The 10,839-nt window shown below is 45.6% G+C and overlaps 1 protein-coding gene across 1 annotated transcript; it reads left to right on the top strand.

Annotated features, from left to right (window-relative positions):
• The first annotated feature begins 1,527 nt into the window (after positions 1 to 1,527).
• LOC132894333 (protein NYNRIN-like) lies at positions 1,528 to 9,338 on the top strand. The gene is made up of 3 exons (XM_060934010.1): positions 1,528 to 1,624; positions 4,389 to 4,471; positions 4,543 to 9,338. The coding sequence occupies exon 3, from the start codon at positions 4,798 to 4,800 to the stop codon at positions 7,111 to 7,113; it is 2,316 nt and encodes a 771-aa protein (XP_060789993.1). The 5' UTR covers positions 1,528 to 1,624; positions 4,389 to 4,471; positions 4,543 to 4,797; the 3' UTR covers positions 7,114 to 9,338.
• The last annotated feature ends 1,501 nt before the right edge of the window (positions 9,339 to 10,839 follow it).

The raw sequence follows: 10,839 nt of genomic DNA, 5'->3' as shown, positions 1-10,839 counted from the left end.
GAAGGGAGACACGGAAGGGCACTGCGGGTGCGGCGGGCCGGCTGAGGTGGCGCCGGCCCCCGTCTACGCGGTGGGGGAATGGGGCGAGGAGAAGACACAGGAGGAGGGGAGAGAGAGAGAGGAGAGAAGAGAAGAGGTCGTCTGCTGTCCTGCCATCGGGACAGCCGCCAGATGATCCTCCGCCAGCTCGATTGCCTGAGCCAGCGACGCCAGGCGGTGGCACTGGACCCACTCTGCGGTTCCTGCTGGTAGACCCACGACGAACTGTTCCAGTACCACCTGGTCGATGAGTCCCTCGGCGTCGCAGCTGTCGGCCCTCAACCACTGCCAGCAGGCGTCCCGGAGTTGCTGGCCAAACGCGAATGGCCAGCCAACTTCCTCCAAGCGCAGAGCGCGGAAATGCTGATGTTGTTGCTCTGGGGTGCGTCCCACCCGCTGGAGGACGGCCCGGCGAAGGTCCGCGTAGGCCAGCCGGCAGTCAGCGGGGAGCTATAGCGCGGCCAGCTGCGCCTCTCCTGTTAGCAGGGGGAGGAGGCGCGCCGCACGCTGTTCCACCGGCCACCCCGAGGTCTCTGCTACCTGCTCAAAGAGCGTGAAGAATGCCTCGGGGTTGTCCTGCGGGCCCATCTTCGTGAGGGTGAGGGGGGAAGGGCCCGCGGCGACGGAGTTGGTGGACCCCGCCGACGCGAGGAGGTGCCGGAACGCCCGACGATCTTCCTGTTGCGCCAGCACCAGGGCCTCGAACCGTTGTTCTTGCTCCTTTCGGAGGGCGAGCAGCGCCTGGTGCTGGCTCTGTTGGGCCGTGGCGAGGGCGTGGATCAGGTCGGCGAAGGTGGAGGACTCCATGGGGCTGTTGTCCTCTGTGCTCGAGTCCCGGGTTTCGGCACCACTGTAGCAGTCCATGTAGGTGGGTGGAGCACAGAAAGACGGCAGGACAGAACTGGTTTAACAAAACTCTCTTTTATTTGCACTTTTCAGTTGCCCACACACACACTCAGACACACGGACACACATCAGCCGTCTGGTTGTGGAGAGAGTCCCTCTGCTCTCACTCTCTCTCCTTAAGAAGGGCACGGTCACTGGGAAGACACACAAACACATCAATTAACAACAGGTGTAGTGATTCTGCCACTTAACTTCCCTGACTCCGCCCTCCTGTCACAGACCGATGCTAGACCACACCCCCGCTGCCACAACAGGGTTTCAATATGACAGCAAACTCATGCAGGGAGTATTCCTACACTCACTCACTCGCCAAAACTCTGATATCTATCTGTACCTTACTGTCAGCAAAAATATGTTATTATATTATGATTGATTCAAGATCATTACACACTTCCACATGGACACACACCCATTACACACACACACACACACACACACACACGAAGACAAAACATAAACACAGAAACACTATAAGACGTTTCCAAAAATGTTTTCATTTTGACGAAGTGACTGTGCGAATAAACTGGCATGTGAACAACTCAGGTGTTCCCTTGTCTGTTTCTGTCGAGCTGTTGATTCGTCCTCGGGCCCGAGGGAAAGGCGTCAGCACGAAGGAATCGGGGTCTCTTTCTGGGTGAACCCAACAATTTGGTGTCAGAAGTGCGATACTGCCAACCAGGTGAGTAAATTATTTTTATTTTAATTTATAATTTGATTGGTTATTGATTGGTTGCCGCCTGGTTGGTAGTAATTTAAAAAAAAAAGAGACCCATTATAATTCAGGTTGGTAAACCTCGTGTAGAGGCACGGGACGTTTGGGGAACCTCGTAGACTTTTTAGACTCTTGTTTACGGGACGTGACAGGGCTTGGTAGAGCCACGGGATTGGACTGGTAAACCTCGTAATTTGTTTACGGGACGGTGAGCCTCGTGAAGTGAGAGAGCTGTCACGAGAAGAGCGCGCTTTTAATCTTTGATTCCTTCGTGCAGCCATGGGGGGTATTTGTAGTAAGGAGGTACTCAGACACGATTCTGAAGACACTCCACGGGATTGGATGAATCGATGTGATTTGGAACTCTATACTACTCCTTGGTTAGACCTTTTGGCCGATTGGTCCGAGAAACAATTTCAGTCTCGGTTAATTTATCCTCGTGCAGGGACTTTTAAACCAGAGTATCTCGTTTCGGCACATAAACAGATATATGAAGGATTTGGCAACCCAGAATGGGATTATGATTACATGACCAAAGGTTATTTAGAGTGGATTAAAATGAAGCCAATATGGGATGATTTTCATGGAATTAAAGAGACTAAAGAGCAAAAGAATTCAATACCACATCCTAAGCGTAATGAAGAGGTGAAACCTGCTTTATCTAGATCCATAGCCTCTGTTTCCCCGCTGATATCCGAGGGAGCAAGAAACATTCCTGTAGATACACCGGCGAACACTTCATGTCCCGCTGATAATGTTCCTAGCGTATCTCATAACACAGGCGCTAGAAGAAAAACTGTAATGAACAAAAGAAACGAGACGAACGGCTCTAATACGGATTCTGACGATGAAATAAATACAGCTTGTGTGTGGGCGCGAAGAGGAAAAGGATTTAAGATCAATCCGCCTTCGGCATCAGAATTAAAAGATATTAAGTTGTTGCCTTCGATAAACAACCCAATCAACTTTGTAGACATGCTCGTAAGAATGTGCAGGCATAAACAAATGGTTGGTGCAGATTATCGTTTTATTATGCATGCTGTTCTCAGTGATAGATATGATGAAACTGCATTGCTAGCCGCCGTACCTTGCTTAAGGCCTGAGAATGATGAGTATGAAGTAACCAAAACGAAAGTAGAAGAAGATGGCCAAGTCACGACTAAACATGTGATTAAGTTTTACTGGAAAGAGACTGATAGAGCTATGGCAGAATTAAAGGACCAATTGACGCGTTATCTGCTCTCACGAAGACAGGCTAGCCGTGATCTTTCACAGGTTACTAATTGTAAACAGGAGAAGGCTGAACTCACTTCAAAGTTTTTGACACGCTTTAGCGAGACATGGACTTGTTTGGGAAATATGCCACTGAACCAGCAGCAAAGCAATCCTCTCTTTATTTCGACATTTCTGAATAATTGTCGTCCTGATGTACAGAAGGTTTTGAAACATCATTTGACTGACCAGAGTAATATGATAGTGAGGGCTCTAGGGGAGAAAATTAGAGTTTTGGAGGGAGATGATCTTTTGGATACTAAGCAGGTGGCCTGTCTTTCCATTGCTGGTGGTTACTCACAACGGAATTGGGGTGATCCACAAGGCAGGGCGGGGAATAAGGGATTCCCTGGTGATAGATTGTGCTATTATTGTGGTAAAGAAGGACATTGGAAACGCGAGTGTCGAAAGAAACGAGCAGATGAAGACAGGGCACGGCAAAAATCCTCTTCTTCTTCTTCTTCTTCTAATCTTCAGCGTGGTGTGTCTCTTCCTCCTCCTCCCCTCCTCCTCTTGCTTTGCCTGCTCCTACGGCAAGCGTAGGCCCATATCGAGCATAGAGCTGCCTACAGAGCTGTGACCCCATGATGCTACATTGTTCTTTCGACTCTTATCTAGCTAGTGATTTGCCTGTTGTAGAATTAGCTGTGAATGGAAAGGTGCTCCCTTTCTTAATTGACACTGGTGCTACAATGTCCTCAATGGGAAATTCATACGAGGGTCCGATGTCTAACAAAACCGTTCGCTCTGTGGGAATTGATGGGGTCCCTTTTTCTTCCCCTTGCACTCCTCCGTTACTGGTAACCTGTCCCGCTGACCCAGCACTTCGTAAACATCACTCTTTTGTGTTGATGTCACAGTGTCCTTTTAACTTAATGGGACGGGATCTAATGAGTCTGTTACATTTATCCATTTCGTTTCAGGGATCCAAGATGACTATTTGCACTCCTGACTCACTGCCTCCTGCTTTATCTTATCTGTCTTCACATGTGACTGTGCCAAATATCTCTGCTGTTTGCATGACTTCTGTAAACCCTGTTATTTCCTCTACTGACCCTTCTACGGCTTTGGCTGAAATTCCCTCCTCTCTTTGGGCTGAACAGAAGGACGAAGTAGGCCTAGTTCATTGTGTTCCTTATGAAGCTAAGCTGAAACATCTGCTCCCTGTCTATGTTAACTAGTATCCTCTCTCTGAGGATAAAGTCAAAGGAATTGATGTCATCTTACAGTCTCTCCTTGAACAAGGCGTGGTGAGAGAGTGTACTAGCCCGTACAATACACCTGTCAACCCCGTGCCCAAGCCGGACGGTACCTGGCGTTTTACGCAGGACTTGCGTAAGATTAATGAACTGATTGTTCCTGTAGCACCCATTGTACCTGACGTTTCCTCTGTAATATCACAAGTTCCTGCTGATCATTGCTGTTTCTCCGTCATTGATCTCTGCTCTGCTTTTTTCAGCGTTCCAGTTGGAGAAAAAACACAGCCTTTGTTTGCGTTCACGCACAGACGGAAGCAGTATACTTGGACACGCCTACCACAAGGTTTTATTGATTCTCCAGCTGTGTTTTCAGCTGTAATTCGTAACGCACTTTGTGACCTCTCCCTCCCCCAGGGCTCTGTGATCCTGACCTACGCCGATGATCTTCTGATATCTGCTGAGTCACCAGAAATCTGCCAAGACGCATCATTGCGCCTGCTCCAACATCTGGCGAAAAAGGGTTTCAAGGTTTCCAGAACCAAGCTCCAGTTCTGCAGGGACACTGTTAAGTATCTGGGCTTTGAACTTTCACAAGGTTGTCGTAAGCTGTTAGCTGATCGGGTGCAGACGATTCTAGACACAAAACGCCCTGCCACTAAGCATGCACTCATGTCTTTTTTGGGTCTTATCAACTATTGCAGACAATGGATCCCTGACTGCTCCTCATATGACAAGATTCTCCGTTCTGCAATCTCTCATCAAGATCCACAGCAACATCCTTTGACCTGGACTGACACTATGATTAATGCTTATCACTCCCTCAAAAGTGCTCTCTGCTCCGCCCCAGCTCTGGGTTTACCTGACTACTCAAAGCCCTTTCATCTCTACGCCTGTGAACAACAAGGTACGGCGTCTGGTGTTTTGGCTCAGGAGCATGGAGGGGGGATTCGTCCGTGTGCGTTCTTATCTAAAACATTAGACACTGTTGCTCAAGGCTTGCCTGCGTGTCTAAGAGCTGTCGCCGCCTGTGCTATGATGGTTTCAGATGCAGAGAAATTGGTTTTGTCTCACCCACTGATCTTGCACTCGTCACATCAAGTTAAACAGGTATTGCAAAATTTACAGACTCAACATATGACTGCGCAGCGACGCTCCGGATATGAAACCATTCTCTTTTCTACTGACAATCTCGAAATTCGTGCCACATCCTCTAATACTGTAGGTCACGCTCTCGCACGCCTTCTTAACTCTCAGGGCGACACCTTAGAGGACACCGATCATGATTGTCTATCTGAAATCTTGCATACTACCAGTATTAGGCCTGATCTTTCCACCAGCCCTCTGGAGACGGGGGAAGTAATCTTTGTTGATGGCTCTTGTTCTAAACCTTCAGATGGTGTTTTCCTCTGTGGCTATTCTGTGTGTTCCCTGCCTGACATTGTACACGAGGCCTATGCTCTCCCATTCTCTTCCGCTCAGGCAGCCGAATTGTATGCACTAATGCATGCTTGTATTTTGTCTCAGGGCAAGGACGTCACAATCTACACAGACTCTCGTTATGCCTTTGGGGTGGCTCATGATTTTGGGAAGATTTGGCAGTCACGGGGCTTCCATGCCGCAGATGGGAAGCCCATTTCACACTCTACCTTAGTACAAAACCTTATTGATTCTTGTCATCTCCCTAGGTCACTCGCCATAGTTAAGACTAAAGCGCATGCCTCGGGAAACACCCCTGAACGCATGGGTAATTCTCTTGCTGATCGTACGGCAAAACTTGCTGCTGCTTCTGGTGTCATGTCTCCTGGTCTAGACCCTTCATCGTGTAATACATCTTGTCTTGCTAGTAGCCTGATCCCAGATTTAGACCTTATCTCTTTACAGGCTTCAGCTTCTCCAAATGATTCTGCCTTTTGGCAGCTACAAGATGCTTATGTCACCTCTGATGGCCTATGGTACAGCCAAGATGGCCACCTTTGTCTTCCATCACATTGCCTTCCCTTCCTCGTGCATGAATTTCATGGCATGACACACCATGCGCGAAGGGGGGTAAAGGGGGACATGAACAAACTTTTCTGTATAGCCAATCTAAACAGTTTGGTGGATTCAATTCTCGAGAGATGCCTCATCTGCACACAAAACAATCACTCCAAAGCAGTCGCGAAACACGAGTGTTTACCCATACCGACATCTCCATTCCTAGAATGGCAAATCGACTTCACACACATGCCTCCCTGTGGGCCGTTTAAATATCTCCTGGTGATTGTGGACAAATTCTCTAAATGGGTAGAAGCCTTTCCGTGTTCTAGAGAGAATGCAAAGGTAGTGACTCGTACGCTGGCAAAAGAAATAATACCTCGTTATGGGGTTCCCGGTGCCATAGACTCAGACAAAGGTACCCCTTTCGCCTCAAAGGTCACACAAGACCTGTGTAAGTATCTTTCACTAAACTGGCGTTTTCACATTCCATACCATCCTCAATCTTCTGGTATCGTAGAATGTACTAATCGAACATTGAAAGACAAACTAACTAAGGCTATGCAGACCACAGGTTCCAAAAATTGGGTAGACCTATTGCCAGCCACATTGGCTGAAATTCGCATGACATCGAAGCCTAGTCTCGGCGGCTATTCCCCCTACGAGATCATTTTTGGGCGACTGTTCCCTGTCCCCTGGAGAAAAGGGACTCCGGCTCTGGGTACCTCTGATTTGAAGACACATATGGATGAGTATTCTGCAGCCCTTATCGATAAATTGCATGAAATTTGTACTAAGGTCAATAGTACGATATCATTTCCACCATCAGCAAACACACACCCCTTCCAAATGGGAGACAAGGTGCTGGTGCAATTTTTTAAACGATTTGGACAATTGGGAGAACCTAGATATAGTGAGCCTGCAGAAATAGTCGCCATTACTCGTACTGCTGTCCTAACTGACCTTTTTCCACAGTGGATCCATGCCACCCGACTGAAGAAGGCTCCATAACGAAGTTGTGTTACAATAATCAGTTTGCTATTAATGCTTTTTGTGTCCCTATCCAGTCTCTCTCTCTCTCTCTCTTCCTCTCTCTGTGCTCTATATAGATCTGACCTGTGTGCAAACGCTGACTGAGTTGTGCCTATTGTGAATCAGTTACTGCCTGTGAGACGTTGTGAACAAAAGGGGAAGAGATCTCGCGCCCAGTTTGGAACCACCCGTGAACCGTTTGGAACCGAACCACCTCACTACAACCATGATGGTCCACATCGTGGGTCTCGTGACATCACTGCTCGGGGCAGGGCTACCCGCCCGAGCCTTCGGGATCACTTCCTTGCTCGGGGCAGGGTTACCCGCCCAAGCCTTCATGGCTGCTTCATCTCTGCTCGGGGCAGGGTTACCCGCCCGAGCCCTCGTGACTATTCTCTTATTGCTCGGAGCAGGGTTACCCGCTGGAGCTGGACCTCGAGACAACATCTTCTGGCAATTCGCTAACTGGACTGCACGGGCTCACACAAATGAAAGTTGTTATGTATGTCATTTGATGCCGTCTTCTACTATTATTACACGCCCACCTTTGCCGTTATGCTCTGAACTTTATATTATGCTTGGGGGCTAAAAGGCCAACCTTTTAAATTTTGGGGCCCTTTCTGTGATTACTCTCCTCACCCTTCTGTGGTAGCAAGGTTAAACCAGACTTCTTTAGCACATGGCACAAATACCCCCGACATTATATTACAAGATTCTATTCTCACTACTCTGAAAGTAGATATGCCTTCTAATTTCACTTTCCCTCACTGTTTTAGAATGAATTACTCTCAAAAAAGTAACATTTATTTATTTATTTACACATTCCTAAGTCTCAATGTAAGCAGATATATGATCAGAATTCCGCTACCTCTCCATGTCCTCGCTGGATCCCGAATTCATGTCGATGTAACCCTCCGCTAACTGATTGTACACTCAACAGTATCGGGTATATCAAGAATACATGTAGGGCTCATCCTAATTGTGTTCCACCACACCCTAATAATTATCCTGGTGTTAAATTAGCATTAAACTGGTACTGGTACTGCGGTAATAGTAATCTCCTTGTTTCATTTCCCACCAAGTGGTCAGGCATTTGCGCTCCCATACAACTCAAAAACGCTATCACTGCTATCCATCCTCTCTCTGCTCATCGCCCAAAACGAAATGTCATTCATAATTTTCCACCCCTGGAACATCATCTTACTACTAGGTGGCACAGGTTTTGGACATCAATGTTTCCTCATTTTGGTGTAGCTGATCTATGGAAGAATGTAGAATTAACACATTATCGCTTAGCCAGCTTTGTTAATGAAACCATTAACGCTGTCGATGGTATTAGGACTGAGTTAACCGCCCTGCATCTAATGACTACTCAAAATCATATGGCCCTTGATATTTTGTTAGCAGAAAAGGGGGGGGTGTTTGTGCTATGATCGGAGACAGCTGTTGCACTTTTATTCCTACTAATGATAACCCGGATGGTGAAATAGGTGCAGCCGTACATCAAATGAGACAGATTGCTCAACAACTAGAACATGATGAACATGGGGATACGGCAGGGTGGGTGTGGTTTTCTGGACTGTTTGGTAATTGGTCTGCTATTTTTTCTATGTGTATCCCTGTAGTGGTGATTTTTCTTTTATTTTCCTGGGACCTTGCATTTTGAGATGCTTGATGGACAGAATGCATAAGATGATAAATAGTCTTACCCGCAAACCTCTGCATAGAGAAAACAATGTATATTATCATCCTGCTAGGGTGTAACACTAATCTAATTAAAATCTAGTTAATACTGTGATTAGTATTAAAGGGGGGGATTGTTAGGTCAAATTTTATTATATGTAGGTTATGATCAGAATGTGAATCAGAATCAGTAGGTTAAATCAGGATATATGTAGATATATGTAAGTTTAGTGAAATATTAATTCTTGGCTTATTCTGTTGAAACGACCTTAGGTCCGGCTGGACATTGTTTGGGAACATTTTGCTTATGAATGTGTATTTTGAACAGAGAAGTGTCTGAAGGTCTGTTTTAGTGTCAGATCGACTCATACACACTCTGAAATGGTAGAATTAAAGTTCATGTTTATGTTAATCCATTCAGTTGAACCTTAGGTCATAGCTTCATAAAAGCTATGAAATATACTGAAATATATTGAAATATACTATGGTAGTGATTTGGATCCCGTAATTAATGAATGCATTCCGTGATTAATGTTAGTTTTATAGTTCTAGATTAGTTTCATAATGACATTATAATTATAATTAAGATCTTATGATTCTAAGGATTTTTAGTTTAAAAGCATTAACCTAATTTAGTTATGAGTTTAATCCTGTTAGTTGTTTAATTGTTCTCTCTCTTTCAGACATATTCTCATTGTTCTTGTGGTTAAGTTGTTCTTATTTTTTATGTTTATTTCCTTATAACATTCCTTGTTTTAGCATTATTAAAGACATACTGTTATTTGTTATTTTACTTATGTTGATGGAATCAAGATGTAATTTACTGACTGACCACACATTCATGTGTTAAGAATTATTCATGTTAATTATTAAGATCCTTTCTGTGCAAACTAGTGTCTTTGACCTTCTCCGTAGACGAGACATTATCTATGTTTAACATTCCATACTATTCCATGAAAATTAGACATAATATTGATTATAAGCCAAAACTCTGATATCTATCTGTACCTTACTGTCAGCAAAAATATGTTATTATATTATGATTGATTCAAGATCATTACACACTTCCACATAGACGCACACCCATTACACACACACACACACACACACACACACACGAAGACAAAACATAAACACAGAAACACTATAAGACGTTTCCAAAAATGTTTTCATTTTGACGAAGTGACTGTGCAAATAAACTGGCATGTGAACAACTCAGGTGTTCCCTTGTCTGTTTCTGTCGAGCTGTTGATTCGTCCTCGGGCCCGAGGGAAAGGCGTCAGCACGAAGGAATTGGGGTCTCTTTCTGGGTGAACCCAACAGTCGGGAAACCGAGTGAGGTCACTGGGGAGGGATCACCAGTAACCATAGCAAGTGAAGGGTCCCCTGTCACTGTAAATTCACATCCTAAAGATGAAAGATCACCAAGTACCCAGTCCCACAAACCACCCAATACAGCAAGGCAGAAGCGTGTAGCTAAATTGATCGGTGGAAGATGTATGCTCAACTGTCACTTAAATGGGGTTAGAGTCCAGATGTTACTAGATAGCGGAGCCCAAGTTAGTATGGTGGGGAAGTCTTGGTTAGAACAAACTTTACCAAATGTCAAAATCCAACCCCTCAACAGCCTATTTTCAGACTTCACGCTTGACATCACAGCCGCAAATGGGACAGCTGTACCGTTTGATGGGTGGATTGAAGTCCTTTTGGAAGTGATAAGCCAAAAACATGGGAGAGTAGCAATATGGGTACCAATGCTAGTGAGCAGAAGCTGTGTGACTGGCCCACTGCTGGGTTTTAATGGGATTGAGGAGATAATCATGGAAAATGAGCAACAGCCAAATTGTCTCGGGGTACTGGACTTACTGTCAGAGTCAATGAGTGTCCAGAGGCACACTGTTGAAACTCTTGTCTCTGTGCTAAATGAAATGTCATTGCAGGAAGAACCAGTAAGCCTTGTGGGGAAAGTTGGGAAGAGAGGACTCACAGTTCAAAGGGGCCAGATCTGTGCGGTCAAGTGTC

The sequence above is a fragment of the Neoarius graeffei genome, chromosome 11, assembly GCF_027579695.1.
Source record: "Neoarius graeffei isolate fNeoGra1 chromosome 11, fNeoGra1.pri, whole genome shotgun sequence".
NCBI lineage: Eukaryota > Metazoa > Chordata > Actinopteri > Siluriformes > Ariidae > Neoarius > Neoarius graeffei.
The sequence above is the reverse complement of the archived record's forward strand: the minus strand, read 5'-3'. Positions and strand labels throughout refer to the sequence as shown.

Bases quoted from the DNA above. Each gene is read 5' to 3' on its own strand.
- LOC132894333 (XM_060934010.1), top strand. From the start codon at position 4,798: ATGTCTTTTTTGGGTCTTATCAACTATTGCAGACAATGGATCCCTGAC.